General features: G+C 42.1%; 1 protein-coding gene across 2 annotated transcripts; it reads left to right on the top strand.

Moving 5' to 3' along the window:
* The first annotated feature begins 12,738 nt into the window (after positions 1-12,738).
* shox (shox homeobox) lies at positions 12,739-21,420 on the top strand. Of its 2 annotated transcripts, none has more exons than XM_080479216.1 (6): positions 12,739-13,160; positions 14,956-15,164; positions 18,140-18,197; positions 18,376-18,464; positions 20,550-20,762; positions 21,122-21,420. In XM_080479216.1, the coding sequence occupies exons 1-6, from the start codon at positions 12,914-12,916 to the stop codon at positions 21,209-21,211; spliced, it is 906 nt and encodes a 301-aa protein (XP_080335342.1). In that variant the 5' UTR covers positions 12,739-12,913; the 3' UTR covers positions 21,212-21,420. The 2 variants fall into 2 exon arrangements, with proteins under 2 accessions (XP_080335342.1, XP_080335341.1); XM_080479215.1 differs by having other exon boundaries at positions 18,355-18,464.
* Positions 21,421-22,383: the final 963 nt, after the last annotated feature.

The raw sequence follows: 22,383 nt of genomic DNA, 5'->3' as shown, positions 1-22,383 counted from the left end.
GAATAATGTTTAATCCACTGTAGTATTAGAGTGCGAGCTGTTTGTGTTCCTATCATTTAAATTTCTGTACTGTTATAACCCACTCAGGGTTTTAACCAAAACCCCACAAAAACATGCAAATTCTGCAACTCAAGCCTGAATTGGGGACAATCTGCTAGTGCAAGAGGTAACCACTACACCACTGTGCGTCCCCTTAGTGTCTCTTCTCATCCCTTTTAACATTAGCGAACACAACTGAAGTTTATGTCTTTCATTCATCTCAAACTCTGATATCTTTCAGTGCATTTTAATTCTACTCATTCATTTCAGTGGATCTTATCCCGCACTGGGAAAGTGACAATATTTTGAAACTTCCTCATTTCCTCTTGTTCCCTCCACCCACGATAGTAAGCTAATGACAGCCCGAGAAGCCATGAAACAGCGACACCTTATAGATACTGCTACTTTTTAAAAAGATTTGTTTTGATACTTACAAAGCTTGACACTACTGCTTTGGACTTATATATACTCGTATATTCACATAAGCACTGGTGTGTTTTGCCCTTTATTCCCACAAGCTCACCTAATTTATACTTTAAAAAAAATCCTATATATTGTGTGACAGCATATTTAATCACAGTACCCGTAAAACCATTGACAATAAGTAAATAGAATGTGTGTTTAGCAGCCATTGTTACAAATAATATATTAAACTGTGGGACTGATGTAATGGATGAGATGTGTCAACAATATTTTACTATCTTTTATAAATGAGAATGATCCAATGAGAAATATTGTATTTTACGCTATAAATCTTGAAATATTTGTTCTGTTTTGATCCGTTTTAAACTTTTTCTGGCAAAGTTTTTATTGTAAGTAAATGGGTCTTGAAGATCTTAAAGTCACAGATAAAATTGACTCACACAGTAAGAATTTTATGACTTGAGATGTCTTTATTCAACAATCTCGCTTCCTGTTGTCAGATTATAATCACCCTTGTGCATCAGGACGTTTCACAAACACATCGAAACCATAAAGGAAATCTCACCAAGTATGTGTGTTTACTATTGGGATGGTTTCATGTTACAGATCACCAAAAAAAAAGTTCAAATAGTGAGGAATATGCCCTGTCCTTGCCCGTGGTTTCATTCCCCGTCTGGGCCTGGTTCAGTGGTTTCTGGGCAGAGGAAGCTGGCACTGAGGGGACATCTGGACACAAGAGGGGAGCTTCCATACAGGCAAACTACAGGGACAGCCGTGCCAGAGAAACAGGCCCCCAGATCTGACGCCAGTGTTATGTTAATTTGATTTGTTAATTCCATGGCCCTGTTTGAGGGAAATCTGCCACCAACACCTGCCACCGTTTCCAAAGGCAAGGACGCAGATCCACTGTGACACTGGCTTCATTAAATAAACAAACCAGGTCCCCCTTAACAGCATTTGGTGGAAGGCACCATCAATTCTTATACATTTAGATCACAGCGATTGGAAATGACACTGAGGAGCTACATCCCACTGTTTCACAGACGCACAGGGTGAAGCCACATGCTAGTATATGCATCTCTGTGTTGTGTCTGTGGCTCTTCCCCTGTCTTTCCGCCTTTGTGTCTGCCGTGTTGTTTGCAAACCAGAACATGTGTGAGGGTTGTGTGAACGTGCCAAGTGTATTTTTCACTACGTCTCTCAGCTTCTCAGCCAGAAAAGATGGCGACTGATGTATTTTTCAGACATGGTTCCACAATCAAAGAGGCTCTTGTGGCCTTTCTGATGCGTCATGTAAATTTTATAAAGTGTGGAGCGGAGAAGAGTCAGTGAGAGCAACTGCAGCTCTGGAAAGCCTAATGTCTGTTTGCCTTTAACTCTGACGGGCTGTCTTTGCTCCTGTCTATCTTACTTCCCCTCCACTTACTCTCTCCTCTGTGGATCAAGGCCGGTCAAGGAGCATCTCACCACAGGGCCCGATGTCAGACAGAATGTGTGGACGTGTGTGGATGTCAGGGCTCAACCGGCTCTCAGCAAAAAGGGGCGGGTGGGAGCACATAGTGAGGGGGGGTAGCGATATCCAGGCACATAGCCGGCTACAACCTAATACTGGATTTGCATTGCGGAAGAATCTCATTCTTCATGTGAAATGTGTATTTTAGTGAGGTTGTATGTCCGTACTGAGGTGTTTGCATGTTCCATCGCAGTAACGATCTCTGACAGGGAATCCAGACCCTCACATATTTTACTCAGCTGCAGTTCTGGCAGGTCTCCTGCTTTCCGTGGGCTTTTATAATGCTTCTATTGGCTCCACGGGCATATGCTCTCCACTGCATCATGAACTTCAGTTAGATGTGTTTTAATGTGATTTGAGTATGTATGTATGTGTTACGCGTGCAGGTTGAAGGGAGAAAGAGGCATTTAAAGAACCTGTGTATCTGTGTATTTGAGAGTTCAATTTAAAACTGAAAGAAATCCAAGTGTTTGTTGCATACGCTGATGTGAAGTGTTAATGAGGTTTGTTGGATTTCACCTGTTTGCCATCATTTCATCATCTTTTGTTCGACCTAGTTGGTCAAATCACATTTTCGCTGTTGAAGTTTAAATGATGTCTCCAATTAGACAAAATTGGGCAATTTTTTATTTATTTTTTAATAAACACGAGCAAAAGGCAGGGAGTACTATGTGACCTTGTGCACAAATGTGAAATATTAATAATCATTGCTGTATTACAGCACTTAAACTTTGTCGAAAATACATTTGTGTTTGCCAAATTGACTAGAATGCATCTTAAATAAATTTTTTCCATTGAAATCCTGTAAAAAAATAAAAAATAAAGACGCCAACAAACATGAGCCAGCCAGGTGTCACAGCTGTATCTGGCACTGGCAGCCTCGGAGAAGCTCTACCCTCCAGTTTAACCAGTTAAACTGAAAGTCAACAGTTCATCGCAGCACCACCTCATGTTCTCAGCTGCCACGTCTCCCCGCCCGCCTGCGATGTTTACTGCTAAATATTGATAGACATCTGGAGTGCCATCCATCCGCCATCAAACTTCAGCGTCCCAGTGAAGTAGGCCCAGCCCTCTCCTCAGTGTGTCACACACATGTGCAGTCTCTCTCTCGCACACACACACACACACACACACACACACACACACACACACACACACACACACACACACACACACACACACACACACACACACACACACACACACACACACACACACACACACACACACACGCACACACACACGAGCACAGAGGCACCTGGGGTGAGGTGTTTGGCATCAATACCGTACATGGCCATGACAGGAAAATCAAGCCTGTATAATTAGAGAAATGTTGGCATATATCTGTTGTGATCAGCTGTTGCAGGGTACATTAGCGAATCTTTCTGATTCCAGTGGTGATAAATGATAATATTGTGATGCTTCCTGCTTAACTAAACTGGGTGTGTGCTTTGCAAATATTGTTTGGAGAACAAGCCATTGATTTTGGATGCTTCTTCTGTCTCTTTGCTAGTTGCTCCAAAACAAAACCGTGTCTCAGTATCGGCCCATTGAAGTGGCTTTTGTTTGTGTTTGTCATCCAGAGCAGTGGTGCAGGAAAAGACCTGATGTTGGAGGGAAAGGCAAATCCAGGATAAACTGTCGAAACACATCAGCGGGATTGACAGAGTTGCAGCAGTTCTGTTTTCACCACGAGGCTCTTCACGTTAGAGAGAGATACTTGCACAGGGGTCAGATTGGAAACATGTGTTGTGTAAGCACCATGGAGAGAATGATCCTCCATCTTATTAGCGAAGAACTCAGAGTACACTACACTGGGGTTTACTAGACACTCAAAAGAAGGTGATACAGGAGGAAAAAAACAAGACTCTTTTGTCTTTTCTTAATTATTCATGCCCGGGAGGGATGCTCCCTCTCCTTTGTTTCTGTCAGCTGACACATGTACAGGTGTGATGCTGCATGCAGTGTGTGTGTGTGTGTGTGTGTGTGTTTATGTGTTTGTGCAAAAAAAAAAAAGAGAAGCACCAGTTAAATACACACGTCTCTTTTGTCTGCGCGTGTTATCGTCACAATTTGTACGTCGGTGTCCGTGCACACGGGCGACACGGAGTCGGCCGTGCCACGTTGGAAGCAGCGGCGTCTCTCCACAGCCCAAATCAAAGTGAGGCAGGGAGCGCGGCGATGAGGCCCAGCAGTTTGAGCTGATGGGCTCTTTAAATCCACCACAGACAACAGCAGCTCGGCGACGACCCTGCCCCACGCTCTAATCGCTTCAAATGAAGTCATGAAGGAAGCGCAGCACAGCCAGCCCGAGTTCTCCTGTTCGGCAAGGTGCAGCAGCACTTGTTTGTGCAGAATGTCTGGCAATTAAAAATAATTGGGAAGCAGGTTTGCTCGCGAATCTTCCAAGAGTGCCAGTTATGATCTAATGAAGCTTCATTAGGCATGCTGAAAGCTGAGAGCGCCGTATGACAACGGCAATTAGTCAGGATCATAGGCGAAAAATAATCATTAAAAAATACCTCGGCCAAGATTAGCTTTTCACTTAATGACCAATTCATTAGCTAATTGATTTCTTATTAGTTACAGGCAGAGACGACTGTTTGGGGTACTGGTGCTGGTAATTAACAGCATTTACGCCATTAGTCAATTGCCTAATTTTCCGGGAAAACAACTTTGGAAGGGAGCATAGCTGGAGGCTTTGGGCCATTTGCTTTTTGCTCCTCTGCTGTGTTATCGCTTTAATATCGAGAGGGGAATTGTCTTTCAGCTTTGGGCTTGTTAACACGTTCTAATACCTTCTGATTACCCAGTCATGTCTCGTGACCACGTGCTTTGCCTGAATCCATCTGAGGTGAGACGGATAGACGAGGCGATTGGATGAAGAGAAGAAGGGATGGGGGGGGGGGGGGGGGGGGGGGGGGGTGATGTAATTAAAAAGAAAAAAGAAATACCAGGAATTGCGCAAGAAACGTGCTCTGTTTTAGATTTAATATGACACTTCTCAGTTGCACATCTGTGCTGCTTGCACCTATAGATTAGGTGTGCCAAATGAATTGAGGGGGAATTAGATTAATTATGGCTCTCAGCTGGTGCGGCTGCTGTGGTCTTCAGAGGGTCTTCTTCCTCCCATCAACCCCGAGTTCAAGCAGACAAGGATGGATGGATGAGTAGTGACAGGTTCCTCCTGCCTACTGCACCTCACCGAGCTTTAACTGGCAGCTTGTAATGACGTTATATAGGAGCTATGCACCACTGCCCACTTTACTAACACACACAACAACAACATATAAAACTGTTTATTGCTCGACGTGTAGCTGCCATTATTATAAACATCAGTGTGTTGCTACTGAAGGCCTCTCTTATATTATCCGGAATGTTAGAAAGACAAGGCAACTTTATTGGGAGTACATTTTAACAAAAAGGCAATCTGAAGTGTTTCACATCCAACAAACATGCAGTGGAAAATGAAAACAAATTTGAAAAATATTAAAATGAAAAATTTACAAGAGAATGAACACTAATTGCAATCTAAGAGTGAAGAATTCAGCGCAGGGTAAAATGAACGATTGAGTGACTGAAAGAAAGCAGCAAACATGTTTTCAGCCTGATTGTAAAAGAACAGTGATTTTTGGTTTCCAGAAATTTGGTGCACTGAAGCGAATATTCTCTTCTCCATGTTTGGTTCTGACTCCGGGAACAGGAAGCCGGTTTGACCAAGAAGACCTGTGAGTTCTCGGTGGATCATAATGATGCAGACGATCGGAAATGTTTATGGGGCTTAAACCTTCAGGCAGAGTTGTGATTTTAATAGTTTGCCTTCGCTGCACTTCATTCCCCCTTTTTTAACAGACAGCTGCCTGTTTTCCTTGACATGTTCATGGTGTTTTCACTGCCTCTGCTAAAAAGGAATCACACCTTTCATTCCTGTCTATCGCAGCCCTCCTCGTCCACCAGTGTCTGACTGCGCTTCAGTGACTATGGAACCATCACCTACATCCACAGCTAAGAATTTCCTCGTCCTAACTATGTAGTAGCAGCAGTGCTTGTCCAGCCGAAACCCAAAATGTCAAATCTGAGGCGCGCAGTTAGAAGTCAAAAATACTACATGCCAATCTCGGCCGCGTTCGGTGTCTAAATGTCATCGGAGGACGTCAAACAATGTTTGAGATCGACAAAAAGCGGATTGGAGTTTGACTGTAGTCACTGGAGTTCTGGCCTCTGTCTCTTTGGAGGGAAGATAAGAGATTCAAAGAGATGAGATGATAGAAATGTCTGATAGAAGAGAGGCGATGATTTGGCCCATCAAAGCCTGCCTTCAGCCAACAGACAGCCTGCGGCACATGACGGATCAGTCTGACGCTGAACACTCTGGTGCCCCTCTTCTAAACGGGCCACTTGGCATAATTCAGCTCGTTTTAGTCTTGGATTCTTCATTTCTCTGTGTATTCCTGTCTTTACATTTGTGGGTCAAACAAATAAAAAAAAAAAAAAAGACTACAAGAATGCCGGATCTTGAAAACCTTTGGCTCTGAATCTGACAAAGATTTAACCTTTGGGAGCAAAGTTTTCTGAGTCGCGGATACTCAGACGGCCCAGGGTAAAACATCCCGTCTTGTGTGCTGCTTACAATCTGATAAGCAAATTGAAATGCAAGAATGGAGCCCGGGTTGTGAGACACTGACTGTATAAACAGATTTCTGCACATTAAATGAAGGTTCTCATGCAATGATTGGCAACGGCTTCTGAGGCTGCATTTTAGTTCTTCTTCCACTATTGAAATCTTGTACTGAAGCAGTTTTTACTGATGGAGGTATATGAAACCACACGTTGCGGACTGCCCGCTGGTTGTCTGTGTTGTCCCGGTTGCAGTGGTCACTCCTGTCCAGTCACTCACTAATCTCACAACATGTAAAAACACGTCACTGCTTCATGTTTCACCCTTCACATCTTAATCTGTGACATCTGTTCTCATTCATCCTTTCTCCTTCTGCTCTACCTCTCTCTTTTCCTCGACAGACCTCCTCTCTGCTTTCTTCATCTCTTTTTATCTCAGTCTCCCCTCAAAATCCACTACACCCTTCTCTCTCTCTCTCTCTCTCCTTCTTCTGCCTTGTCTGTTAATTAATTCAGATGAAGTCATCTATCAAGGACTCTTCTTTCCTTAGCGCCACAACATAAATCACTCTCTGTAAAAGATCCTATCCCTCTTTCTCTTTCTCTTTTACTCACTGCACTACTCACAGTTAAGTCTCGCTCTCTCTTTCCCTCTCTCTCGAGGTCTCTCTCTCTCTGCTGCTCTCTCCAGACGGGCCTTTAATTGTGTGATTGAGAAAGTGTAGCATCACTCTATTAAAGCCAGTTTGCCTCAAATGGCTGCTCTCTGGCTGACACCAGAGGGACCCCTTATAGCCCGCTGTGGTGAGACACACACACACACACACACACACACACACACACACACACACACACACACACACACACACACACACACACACACACACACACACACACACACACACACACACACACACACACACACACACACACACACACAAGCAAGTGACTTAAAACAGACACTTATTGTAAACGGGCCTCATTGGTCTCTGAAGACATTGTTAACATGTCTGTGGGACGTTTCCCTGCCAAGAAGGAACTTGATCCATCTCAACATTTACTAAATTAATTTTTATTACCAGTTGTGACTGACTAATGGGATTTATATCCCTCCGCAACCCGTAATAGTAGTTTTAACTGAACAGCACTGAATGATCTGAGTGAAATCGGGATCAAACTGACTGCCATGTTGGTGGTTTTATTTCTATCACAACTCGCCTCCTTCTTTTTGTGTTCTTTTTCTGAGTCTTTTCTGGGAGCTGGACAGTAGAAATTAGACAATTACGTCTGTAACATTTTCCTCTTATCGTCTCAGGTCACCACAGTCTGTCCCCTACACAGATGATGACGCAAACCTGATGCAACGTGGCCGGATAGCCCAGATGTGTCTAAATAATATATAAATGATACATCTTGTTAGGACTGACTCACATGTTCAGTTGTCTGCTTGTGCACCAAATGATCAATGTCCTCCTATTATCCTCATGCACTCTCTCTCCATTCCATTCCCAATTCTCCCCGCCTCTCCCCGGGTCTTTCATGTTGCCCTCTGGGAGCCAAACAAAACACGGTTTTCTACTGCAAATAAGGAGCTAAAACACCATGTGATCAGTCATGAATTATTTGAACGCTATTGATTTGTATAAATCGTTGCATTTCCCCAGAGTCTTTGACCATAAGAAAAACTGCATCCATATGGGGAGTTGAGGGGGAGAGAAAAAACAAACTCTAATGTTCAGCATAATCGAGAAGAATAGATTTTAAGGAAGTGCTGGAAATTAATGAAGTGGTTTAGACTAAAGCTTGATTGTTACAAACACGCGAGTATGTTTCATTTGGAAGCGTTGCCAGTGGATTACTGTGTTTTCCTCGAAAATCTGAACGTATTTAAGGGAATAATGTCAATTTCATGCCTTTTTTTTCCCCCCCTCAAACTAGAGGCCCTGGTTGCCTGTGGGTAGATAGCAGTTAGAGAATACACAGGGAAAAATAACAATCTAAAAAGCACAACCAACATATTCCCAAAACATCCCAGTTGAGTGCGAGCTAATGTTCAGCACATTGTGGTATTTTCATGTTGAACCCCCTACACCCCCCTCCCCTCACCCCCCTTTTTCTTTTTTTGCCCCGAAAGCCTCATTTAGATGGCAGACAATGCTTTTGAACGTAGAACAGCCTGTAGTCTCTGTGGACCGCTGCAGCTCTGCAAAAAGGACCTAAATGAAGGCACAAGACAATGAAGCAACCATGAGATCCCGGCACCCGCAGACAAGCCAGAGGACTCTAATAAACACACACACACAATCACTGTCATTAACAAGACTGCATGTGTAGAACCCTCTTCTTCATCCTCACAGGGAAAATGTTTCTTTTCTTTTTTTTTTGTGCCAGGAGAAAAATCCAATCTTGCTTTTGTGCAGGATCACATCTGTATTGCATCTGCATTGCTGAATCAAATTCAAGTAAACCGTTATATTGAATTTTTTTTTTTTTTTTTTTTTGCTCTTGCACTGTCCCTACAGGACAAGATGATGATATTTGAAGATAAGTGCCCCTCTAAAAATAAAGGCTTTATGTTCAGGGAAATTACATTACAAGCTAGAGGTGCTGTAGTTGCTTTTTGAGTAACATTTCCAAAAGTCAACTCCTGTCCTCGTGGGGCCAAGTATAATATTTGGACCATCACATCTGCCATATATTATGATTTTCCTAAGGCATGATGCAGAGAGAAGAGAATTTCTATTAGTTTTCGTCCTTAATTTTTACTCATGTGATTTCTTCTGTAATAGGCAGTTAATGGACATTAAAAAAAAAAATTTGCTTAAAAACACTGAAGAAGTTTGCAAATTGTGCTTCTAAAAGAATTTAAGAAAACTTCCATGAGGTCAATTCTGTATTTTTAGGACCCCCGTCCTTGTGGGATTAGTCTGTTGAGGGAACAGGTTGATGCAGTGCTGTGGCATTTGTTGACGTGTAGACTTGTGGACTTGCTTGTGCTCTGGGCCTCTCAGTATTCTTTACCCCTTCGCTCCCTCTCTCCATTTGTTTTTTTTTACAAGTGAATACTGACAGATGGGGATTCAAACCTTCCCATGTGCTGCACCAAGCTCTAAAGTATTTCAATCCTAATTTTGAAATGCCACGCAGTGTGTAAATCTGATTGATGATCATCTGCAGCAACAGAATCCTGCTTTGCTCATTACTTTGCATTGCTACAGTCTCTCTCTCTCTCTCTCTCTCTCTCTCTCTCTCTCTCTCTCTCTCTCTCCACCAGCCAGCACAGACTCATTTAAGTCTGCTGATGTCTTGATAATGTTCCAAAGACATCACAAGCAGGTAAAGAAGGAATTCCTCAGCTCCCTGGTGGTGATCAGGCCATTACAATGTCTGTGGACGGTAAAACACTTCACTCATCACACCCTGAAACCTGTAAAGACACATTTTAATCAAATTTATAGACAAACATCCAAATAAACCTGGTGTGTCCTCCATGGTGGGGGCTTACAATACTTTCAGACTCTTGAATAAAGCAGATTGTCTAATTTCAACCATGTTTTAGGGAATAAATGCATTAACTAACCAATTTGTTCGATTTAATACACCAAAACATTATTAAATGGTCATGTGCACAGGCCCTACACATAAGCAATCAATGTTGTTAGAATTTTAGGTATATAACAAAAACTATACACTCATCACTCTTAATTACTGATAGTGATTGAACTGAATAGCTGAATGAGTTAGACATTAAAAAGTATGTGTATGTGTCTTGAGCTATTGAATTGCAGTTTGAATATTGGATTTGTAAATTTAAAAAAGTACTATAATTACATTTATTTAACAATATAATAATAATAATAATAATAATAATAATAATAATAATAATAATAATAGTAGTTGTGTTTATTTGTTAATTTCAGGCGAAATATATGTATTTCTTATTGGTCTTGTCGCGTTGGGTTAAATAACTGCTAATAAACAAGTGATTGAGTAATTAATACCATAACACAGTTGCGCTCGTGCAGCTGGAGAGGCGGGGTGTCGGAGTCGTGGGGAATGAACGGCAAGTGGAAATATGATTGAGGCCCCTTTAAGAGTTTTTGGCCACTAAACTGTAGCGACACCAGCGTTGGTGCGTAAAAAGCATCCCTCCTGGATTCCTTCTGATTTTCCTGCAGGCTGCTGCTGATTGGACAACACATGGCTCATGTCTGCCAGTTTACGTGCAGTAATTTCTTTTGCAATAAATATTTAGAGAAAGCAGAGGCGGAGGGGGGGATATCTGTGTGCCCCACAACTGTCGTATAATGAGCCAGAATATCTATACAGTTTTATAAAACTAAAACCTGAAATGTATGAAATATATATGCACATGGCTTTACGCTGTCTTATTTTAATTGGGCACTGTGCTCGTCATTCATATTAAACAGGCGCTGGGTATAGGCCTCCTAGCACTGTATTTTCTTTTATTACTCTGCAAGAATGTTTTTCTCACTAAAGAATAAGTAAATACGTGTTTTGGTGTTGGTAACACGGTTCAAAATACAAAATAACCCTTAATAACTATTTTTAAATATATGTGGCCTACTTCCGTCTGTGTTGGTAAACATTATATTGATTTCCACAGACTGCTGTTGTGCGCATGCATTCACTATCACATCCACAGGCATGTGCACTTGAAATGAAGCATTAAATGACCACTAACAATAGAAATAAAAGTCGTATTTATATGTCAGTGTCTCGGACACATAAATACAAGTTGTACGTAAAAGTTTAAATATTTTTTTGTAATTTAATATAGAGAAATCCCTGATGGTGGATTATTTCGTTCCAAACAGAGGAGCCTTTTGTAAACGCCACTTTGCAGCAGGATGACATCGAGGCACACGACTGGGAGCGCAGATTTGCGTCTTAAAGAGGATTTAGGTCTATTAACAACAAAAGGCGCAGTTCATGGCACAAGGGAGAGACCTCGACTTGTGCGTCAGCCGCAGTGATGTGAAGCGGGCTCAACTGATAAATGGAGAGACATCAAACCGAGTCATTAGAGAGCTGAGATATGAGACTTTCGCAGTGGCGGGCCGCTCAGGGCGGCGCACCCAGGGGATCACACTCCTCTCCCGGCCTTTTGTGTTTGTGTGCTGGACTGATGAACGACTTAGATAACGTTAAGCCATTATGGGCTCACTTATTCCCATGAAAATGCTGTAAATAGAGGGAACATTTTTTCACTGCTGATATCTATTGATTTCTATCCCTTTTTGTAACCGGAACCCGCGATGGATTACTAGTGAATACTCAAAAGGGACCTGAATTTAGACCGGTTAAATATTAATTAAAACACCATCATATAATTATGTATTTGTTGCTGCTGAGTGTTGGTTCACAAGCAGTATGTGTTTGTATTTATGTGATATATATTTGTGTGGAAAATGCATCTTAAAGTAACTTTTTTTTTTTTAAAAAAGTGGAAATGGGCTTTCCTGGTGTGAGTAGAAAATATAATATTAGAGTTTAATGATTTATCTAGATAGTAAATTCACATAATTACCATTTGTTGGAAAGTTTCGCCTCAGTATTTTTTCTGAAGTATACATTTTAAATTAATTGAAAACTTTTTTTTAAAATGCTCCTTTGCCAGTGCAGAGTCTCTCCACGCATGCATGCGCTCTGGCCCCTAGAAATTGCCTGTTAATCCCACTTTAGTGAAGTCCAATCAGCTGATACACCAGAGGTGGTTTATGCACAGATGATCTCCGAAACAGATTTATCAACTCAGCAAACAACAACGGGAAAATCAAGAGGAAATCCCTCAAACCCCGGCGTCTGTATCTCCTAATCTCGTTAATTAAATTTTCGCCGGATTAATTAGACATAACAGCCATATACAGCCTCCTCGCAGGAGTGAGCCACCGTAGGCATTTTAATGACCCCGTAATTCAATTAACCGCCTCCATCAGTCCCATCATTGATTTGTGGAAGACGGTTTAAGAAAAAAAAAAAAAAGAAAAAAGCTGCTGAAAGTTGAATTCTGCAAAGTCGAGCCGGCCTGTAATTGCTCAAGACACAGAGATCGGAGGGAAGAAGGGGTAGGGGGGCTGGGCTGAGGTGGCCGTGTATAAATAGTGAGCTCTCAAATACACAGTCACAACAGCAGGAGTGATCTCACCTCCTCTCCACCCCTTCTATCTATCGCTGCTGCCAGCCTCCAAAAAGCGCGTATCCGTGAGCAGTGCTGGTGCGCACAGACTCGGCGAGAGTGTGCACATATACACGGTGGATTTCCCTGACCAGGACCACTACTGAGAGACAGAGCCGACCATGGAAGAACTTACGGCATTCGTGTCGAAATCGTTCGATCAGAAAACCAAAGAGAGCAGCAAAGAGAGTATCACGTACAGGGAAGTTTTGGAGAGCGGCTTGACGCGGGCTCGGGAGCTGGGCAGCCCGGAGACAAACCTGCAGGACATAACGGAGGGCAACCACTGCCCGGTGCATCTGTTCAAGGACCACGTCGAGCTGGAAAAGGAGAAACTCAAGGACTTTAATGTTTCGAGGGCGACAGAGGGTAAGCGTTTCTTTTTTTAATCTTCAGAAAATGATCCGTGTCATGACGGGAAAATGTCCCAAGTTTAGCTGTGTTGAACCAGGAGCAACATTTTTGACAAAAGAAAAAAAAGTAAACATTCGAATCCGTTCATAATGAGGGCTGTAGTGTACTTTAGTAGTTTAAATACGTGTAGTTGAAGAGGTTCCCTGAAGTTAACACATTATTCTGGTATTACAATTATTATTTTTACGCAGCAGGAGGCGGGCCCTTCGCTTGACCGTCCTATTAACTGTTTAATGGTTGTTTTCAGAGTCTTTCTTTTACTAAATGACAAAAAAAGAAAAAATTAAACAATCAATGTGGCTTTTGTAACACATCTTAAAACAGTCTGCAGCCTCGTTTTAATAATAATTTAACATTTAGTGTCACATTTGGCACCATAGTAATATTAAAGTGCACGTTTTGGGTCTGTACTCCATTTTATAATACTAACCACATTATTACACGTATTTTATGTTAAAGAGAGCATCAGTTACAAGCTTAACTAACGTTGATTTGATTTAATGTGTCCTTTAAAATGTGTAGCCTGTAGGATTGCCATGTTTCATCGTGTGATACACCCACAAGTAACAAGACATGTATTTTTATTTTACGCGTAAAATTGTGAGTGAATTAAAACAAATAAAGCTGCTGGAGAGATTAGAGTCGATCTGTTTTTTAAAATGGTTTATATTTTTCAATTTAAAATTAGCAATCAATTAATGGCAGCCTCAGCAGTCAATGTTCTCTTTGTAGGTCTTTGAAACCATTTTACATATTACTATATTCATTGTATAATTAAACCAATATCGATGGAAATGTCTTATTTTGCTTTATACACCTAAAAAGTCCAGCCGATGGAAATAAACAACTGTTTTGTTTGTAGGGGATACATCTGTTTAAGTATTTATATAATACGTCAGTTATCTTACAGTTTGGGGAAATAAACAGTTTCATGACAGTAAACTACAAACAGTAAAAGGCGTCTGAACAGGCAGGTAATTGCAGCAGTTGTCAACTGTGTTACTAATAATAACAAGACAGATAACACCTAATGGTACAGTATAGTCTAATAAAAATAGATCAGCCTATAGACTGACAGCTTTGCTGTGCAACTCAGTAGATTACAGACACTGCGTTATTTTTTTTTAATTGACAAAAAAGATAGAAATGCTGCAACGGACCATTTTTTATTCATAGCCTTGAATAACCTCAGTCCATTTTGCGGGAGCAAGTAATTAGACCGAAATCTTCTCCGTTTAGCCGAAGCTTAATTCTCTGCTCTTTAAATCGCTTACAGCCTTATTAGGCTTACATGCCATGTATTGACTGATTTACTTTTATAACGGCACTGACGGTACAAGCTGACTTATGGAGGCTGGAAATACAGCCACAGGCCTCCCACTTGAAGAAATAGGCTGTGTAATCTGTGTGTTTGTGTGTGTGTGTGTGTGTGTGTGTGTGTGTGTGTGTGTGTGTGTGTGTGTGTGTGTGTGTGTGTGTGTGTGTGTGTGTGTGTGTGTGTGTGTGTGTGTGTGTGTGTGTGTGTGTGTGTGTGTGAGTGTTGCTGTCAAATTGCCGGGCCTAAGGCCCCCCTGTCAGGGCCCAGTGTGGGCTTTATGAAGGACCAGTAAAGTGCATGTGTGTGTCAGTAAAGCAGTGCAAGGCGGCGTGTCTATCTTCACTCCAGCAAGGAGTCCAGAATTTAAACCCATTTTTCACCCCTTTTTTTTTTTTATTTTTTTTTTCCAACCTCGGGGGTGCGAATAAACAGGAATATACGACTGCAAGGAGAAAAAGGAGGACGTGAAGTCCGAAGACGAGGACGCGCAGGGCAAACTGAAGCAGCGGAGGAGTCGCACTAACTTCACTTTGGAGCAGCTCAACGAGCTCGAGCGGCTCTTCGACGAGACGCACTATCCGGACGCCTTCATGAGAGAGGAGCTGAGCCAGCGGCTGGGACTGTCCGAGGCCAGAGTGCAGGTGAGGAGTTCAACCATGTGTCACACACACTTCTCCAAGCGTGTGGTGCGTAATGAGCGGTGATTAACACGGTGCTGCGGGGCGCGCAACAGACAGTGTTTGGAGATCTCATGGTGACATTTCATCCGAGTTTCTTTTTCACGTGTGGATGAATTGTTCAGTCACATCTCTTTCCAACGTGTGTGGGGATTGTGCGAATCATCTAAATAGTCCTTGGTGTGTGCTAAAAAACAATATTATAATGAAGAGGGAAAACATTATGCTCCTAATTAGGGCAGAAACTCAGACCTTGTGAATTTATATTGTAATTATATGCTTATGAAACAATTAACCAACCATACAGCCAAGCACATAAACAATGCATGTGTGTTTTTTCCCTTTCATATGCTCTCGTTTTTATACGGTCTTTTTGACAGTCGTGTTTACAAAATTTGCCCTCATGTTTATCCTGTTATAATCCCATAAAACTGCTTCAAATTTAAGTGAGCCACGTTTTATGTTTAAATTATATAAAAACGTATTGATAATGATAATGTATTTTCTTCTATATTCATGATATAAAGAAATAACCGTGTGTGCCATATGCACAAAAATGACCTATTTCTAATTAGTTATTTTATAACACATCTCAGAGAAAATGATGTATTTATTTTTAGTAGAGGAAATAAGTCTGAAATTCCTCTAATAGCCTCGTGGGCATTTATAAAGTGTCCAGTTTGTTTTTTTTAAAATGCCTTTTCACTGCCATAATATTTTGATCGTATGTCACATTTGTCAGTTCCATTTGTGAAAAATACCTACTGTTGATTTTAAGATTTATACTACATTGTCAAAATTAATCAAGTGAAAATATTGGGTCCAATGGATGTGATCTGTTTCTTCTGTCAAGCAGTAAACATTAAAATCGCCCGAAAAAATAGGAGGAAAAGGGGCGTCGGTGTAATGGGAGGTGTATTGGTAGCAGCCATCCCTGTCAAACAAGTGCAAACTGCTGTAAATCATCAGGGATGTAACAACCTACTGAACTTGCAGAGGTAGGCCTGCAGAACCAACAACCTGCGATCCGAGCAGCCTGAGGGGGGAGAGGCACAGAAAAATCCCAAGCTATGATTAAAATGAATGAAGAGGCTGAATGGCTGCTTCAGGGGACGCGCTCTTATGTCAACTCGGATCCCTCCTCATTTTCTTTGTAATATCTGCCATTGGCTTGATGTAGTGTCCCCATAAAAACAGATTAGAAATAATTCAATTCTGGGCCAACTCTGCCGCTGTTCAGATGTATCTAATCGGATGAATAAGCCCCATCATGGAGCTTTAAGAGCCCACCGACTACCATTTTGAGCTGAACGTTGTCGGGCTTGGTTGGCTGTGGTACGAGACAAACTTGCACTGCACTTATCACACTGCAGTTATCGCTAATAAACTGTGTTCATTAAAATAATCCATGGCGCAAATGTGCTTGGAAAGAACTTAACAGCCTGGCTGTGCCTGTTTTCTCTGCTCCAATGGACGTTTACGCACAGATCCTGTTATGACCTCCCCGAGAAACACGAAAAATGTGAAAAACACCCTGTTTTCTGCAGGTTTGGTGAGGGTGGATTGCAGCAGGGCTGTTGCAGGCTGTGAACCTGCGCTCCGAGCAGCTGTCAATGAATCTAATTGAAAGTTATGAGAGCTTGGTGCGGAGCAGGCAGTAATTCGGTTAGGACTAATATCTTTGGGTTTCTGGCGCGCTGCTAAATTAAATGTCATTATTCACTGTCTCTAATAAAAAATCAAAAAGGAAATGAGATTAGGGTATTTGTGAAGCGCATCATTGAGTGGCCCTTAATGAAGAAATAACTGTCTGAACCAGTGTAGTTCACTTTGCTTAACATACTGGCGCGTAATTGGAATTGATCTCGGGCCCGTCTAATATTAGCCTTGATTTATCTGAGGGATTACTGTGCGTCTATGCAAAATCACCTGGGATTTTCATAAACACCTTTTCTATCATCGTTTACCACTGTAGAGCTGATCACTCACAACCTATACAATAACGACGGTTTACAGTCCGATGCTTCATACACTAATAATAATAATAATAATAATAATAATAATAATAATAATAATAATAATAAAAATACGATATGTTTGAATGTGTTTGTACGTATCTCAATTTGAAATATGTTTTATTCCTCTGATATCAATTAAAACCATAATTTGCTGGGTAATTTTTGAAGAGAGAGACAGAAAGCTTTAACATAAATATAATTTTTTTATTTATGGGGTGACTTTTGTTCCCTGTCTGCTCGACTCACTCAGTAGAATTCACACTGGACATGGTATTGACGGCTGTGTTGTTGCGGTGCTGCACGTGTCTCTACGCACGCGGCGCCGCGCCGCGCCGCGCCTCGCCGCATCATGTCTGCGCCCTTTGTGGTCCGCGCCCGGCCGCTAATCCCGCATCTGTAAATGATAATCATTGCGGGGTCGAAGGGGAGGGGAGATAATGTTATTCAACGAGCCAAATTAAGTTGATGGTGATTAACAATGGGCCTTAGCCTGCAGCTTCAAACGCAGTCAGCAAATTAGGGAGCTGGTTAAGAACGTTTTTTGTTTTTTTTTCATTGTAAAGAAACATCACCACAGTTCTCTTCTAATATTCCTATAATTTCTGTGATTATATCATTATCATGTCTCATTTTTAACAGTTTAATCTTGATTCAAAGCTGAATATTCAATTTTTTATTTTTATTTTTTTTATCTAAACTTCATTTTTTTATTTTGAAAATTCCCCACCCTCGTTTATAACCATTTTACCTTTAATATAACAATTATTCGATTTTTCTTTTGTGATTGCATACACTAGCCTGCACTTTAATATACATTATATATTATTAGTGCAACCATTTGGACTTGATCTACATATATGATTTTACTGGTTTTGAAACGTTTCTGATTTATAATGGATTGTTTTTTTTATTTTTTCACAGGTTTGGTTTCAGAACAGAAGAGCAAAGTGTCGAAAACAGGAAAACCAGATGCACAAAGGTAAATATTGCTTCTTCCTCGCCCTGTATTTGTATTCTACTTATTTTGGTGTAACAGTTTGGCACAATCTTTTGACTGCATGTGTAAAAAGAAAAAAAAAGAAAGAAATTCTGACCTCCTCATCTCACATAACAACAACTGTCTGGCTGTCTGACAGACATCTTTCCCTTCTCTCCAGGTGTTATTCTGGGCAGCGGCAGTCACCTCGATGCATGCAGAGTAGCACCCTATGTCAACATGGGTGCCCTCCGGATGCCCTTCCAACAGGTAGGCCCTGTTTTCATATGTCTGGGGGTGGAAATGCTTAAAAAAGGCAGAAATGTTCGCTGAGGCAACTCAAAAACTTAAGTCAATTTAAATGTAAAAATTGTTATTATACAGGTAAATGAAGTCAGTTGTTCAGTGATTACTCAGCATCTGCTAAAGTCGGGGGTCAAAACCCGCACGATCTTGAAAAAGCGGGCTAAAACCTGAGCTGAAGCTTTGTGCATGTGCTTGTGTGCGTGTATACGTGGTGGAACTGGAGTCAGAGTCGGCCTTCTATATTTGTATTTTCACATTGTTCACATACACCTATGGGCCCTGTGGAGTTATTAGACGTAAGTGATGAGAGAGTCTGTCTGTGTGTGTGTGTGTGTGTGTGTGTGTGTGTGTGTGTGTGTGTGTGTGTGTGTGTGTGTGTGTGTGTGTGTGTGTGTGTGTGTGTGTGTGTGTGTGTGTGTGTGTGTGTGTGTGTGTGTGTCGGAGGGGGAGGGAGCAGCTCAGACCTCATTGCACCTTTCACCTCGCAGCAGCGTGCGGAGGGCTGGACTGTACAGGGAGAGGAGAGGTGGACAGACATTTGATCTGCTGCTATCTGCTTCTGCGTCCCGGCTGCTGTGTTGTCTGCTTGACCCTTGTGAAAAGCAGCGGCCTAATTAAGCCAACAGTGCGGCAGGCGTGAGCACATAAAAGAGATGATGAAAGCGGGGAATGGAGTGGGCTCTGATGGATATTGGCGTTGAGCTGCACTGGCAGGGGTGGAGGCTTGAGGCCTGCATACTGAGAGAGGCACGCTGCATGAGGTTGAAACAGGCACGCACAGACCGAGATATTACAATGCAACACATGCATATAAAACAAGCAGATTGGCTGCGTAAGGTCACGACTTGGACCTTGGCGAGGTCTTCTTGTCTTTCTTCATTAACAATGAAGAAAGAGCGATCTAAACTAGCGGCAAAAATTCACAATACTTTGTGCATTCTTATGTGCGAGAGCATTTTAATCCGCAATTTCTGTGAACCATCACTGCCAGTTTTGTGAAGCACTGATTGATTTATGTCCAGATCGCCAAACAAAATTGCGCTAAACAATCAGCTCCGGTAATGCACTTTGACCTGAAGCCATTGTACCATCCGTTTGGAAAATGTCATTCACAGCTGCAGTTTGTTACCTGATTTTGTAGTAAATGAGATCTGTGGAAAAGTTTGTGTTTGCGGGAGGCTTTGTTTGGATGCCTTCCCCCTGCTTAGCAACCTACACATGTGCGGTTCGGATTAATTTCCCTTCTCATTTGGCCACTTCAACACGAGTCATTTCTTGGGGGTTTTTCATTTTATGCCCGTGCAAAAGGGAGCAAAGTGTAAAAAATAATATTTAGTCAAGCTAAAACTTTGACTTTCTGTCATTCTATTTTGGTTGGAGAAGAAAGCGTGAAATACTTAAGTTTTCCCACTTCTTCCCGTGGTGTTTGAAACACATGAGAAATGGCAACAGGCTCAGCTCGCTCCCTCTGAAGTAAGCAGATGCTTAATTTTCACCTACTTCTTATAAAATAATTGCCAAGAATGTGAAAACTGATATCCTATGCTCCTTATGATTTCTTTTTCCCCTTGACTCAGGAATATGTCTAGATAAATATTTATAACTCCAAATATGTGAATATCTTTTTAGTGCAAAATTGTTTATTTATGCAATTGAATGCATAATCAGGATAACAAGACTGCAAATTTCCAAGGGTATAACGGAGTCCTCAGTCTGAATTAAACAAATCTGTTCGGGGTCCTAGAAAGACTTTGATTCTAGACGATTAAATTGGATGTGGTGTCTGAGAGCAATGTATGATTCATTAACTTCTAGAATAGCTGACATGAAAAAAAGGGCTAAAGCGCAGAGTGCAGCCCTTAACTATTTTCTTAGAAAACACACCGTAAGCAACAGCTCTGAGGGGGTAAAATCTGAGGGGGATTTTAATAGTGTCAGACTGTGAAACCTAAATCCTCAACTCACACACACACACACACTCTCTCACACACTCACACTCACACCCAGGGGCGTTCACACCGACTAACTTCATGTTTTGCCGCCTCGCAGGTACAAGCACAGCTCCAGTTGGACGGGGTCACCCACTCCCACCCCCACCTGCACCCTCACCTGGCCGCTCATGCTCCCTACCTGATGTTCCCACCCCCTCCTTTCGGACTACCAATCGCGTCTCTCGCCGACTCGGCCTCCGCGGCAGCAGCAGTGGCAGCAGCTGCCAAAAGCAACAGCAAGAACTCGAGCATCGCCGACCTGCGACTCAAGGCAAGAAAACACACCGAAGCTCTGGGACTCTGACCCCACCGGGCTGCCCCGCCGCTCGCCTGATGCCCATAATCGCCTCTCACACAAGACTGAGCCTGTGAAAGGGCCGTGACACTCACAGCTAAAACTAAAAAAAACAAAAACACTGAGTGAGAATGAAAGAGAGGAACACATACAGAGAAAGGGGGAGAGGGAGTGTGTGAGAGAGAAAGAGGGAGAACAGTGGAGGAAGAAAAAAAAAAAAAAGAAAAGAAGGAGGGGGCGAGAAAATTGTCACAAAACCAGCTGCCAAAACAAACCACTTGTAGAGAACGGTAATTAAATACCAATGAAATCACCTTTTACTTTTCGCCCAACAGGCAGGACTTCTGCGGGGCCAGTGGCTCAGTCCACTCCAGGCACAGATCACATCCCAAGGACCGTACAAACACATGTGGATGTCTGTCTGAGGGCCGGGCCGGGGCCCGTCAGACGAGAAGACGTTAGAACAAAGCAAACTGGCAGGCAGCAGCAGGGCCAAAAGCAGAGCCTCGCTGCCGCCATGTTGACAATACAGAGGGTTGAGCTTTGGGGGGAAAACAGACCCACACATCACCTCACCGAGGCATTGGAACGGCTCTCATCTTTACAACCCCCCCCCCCTCCCATCTCTTGCTATAAAAAAAAAAAAGAAGAAGAAAAAAAAAACCTCCTTTAAAAAAAAAAAAAAGAAAAAAAAAAAGGGGCCATATTTGTCTCCAACCACTGTGTTCCCTGCCGCTGCCAAGTGCATGAGCTCTAATGGAGGACCGTTGTGGGACTTGTCTCCATCCACACCTGACACAAACGCTTTACAACTGTTTTTAACACTGCCATTCAATGCGCTCACGTGCCCCCCCCCTCCCTCCCTCCCTCCTCCCTCCCTCCTTCAAAGTCAAAGGTTTCCATTGCTGTCCGATCACCCTCCTCTTATGGACAAAAGCAACAATCCTCTTTTTTCCTCCGCTGCAGAGGGGAGAGACGTTACTCCGTGTTGCTGGGCATGTTTCAGCAAGCCTCGGTTTGCATCACTCCTCACGGTGTGCGCTCTCTCTGTCTTTTGTTTTTTCTTTTTCTTTCTGTTCCTTGTGTTGTATCTTGGGTAAAGAAGTGAAGATAGCCTTTGCACTTCAGGTCTTGTATGTGGGTGTTTACAAATGGCACTACAAGCAGAAACTACTTTGCTAATTGAGAAAATGTGGGTGGGAGCGGGCTTTAATATTGTCACGTGATCAGCGAAAAGGTCATTATCGGGGATAAAGGGTATATAAATGGGATTTTACTTTTCTTCTTTTCTAAATCTGAAAATATGAAGAACGCATCAGTCAAACTGAAATGCAAGGGTGTGCAGTTTAAGTGCAATACTGTAAATAGCAAAAAGAAAAAAGTAAGAACAGCTAGCAGTCAATCCTCAACGATGAAGAGACCCGATGACTCTTTTGTTGTTTTTCATGCACTGTTGGAGTGTTGAATTTCTTTGCCAAAATACAGCAGTTTTTTTTTTTTCTTTTCTACAACGGTGTATATTTTGTTGGAGGAAAGTCACTCGGAACCAGGTGCCATATCCCACATGACCTCCTGTGTATTCAATCCGTTTTGTACA

Source organism: Lipophrys pholis, assembly GCF_963383615.2.
Source record: "Lipophrys pholis genome assembly, chromosome: 13".
Taxonomy (NCBI): domain Eukaryota; kingdom Metazoa; phylum Chordata; class Actinopteri; order Blenniiformes; family Blenniidae; genus Lipophrys; species Lipophrys pholis.
The sequence above is the reverse complement of the archived record's forward strand: the minus strand, read 5'-3'. Positions and strand labels throughout refer to the sequence as shown.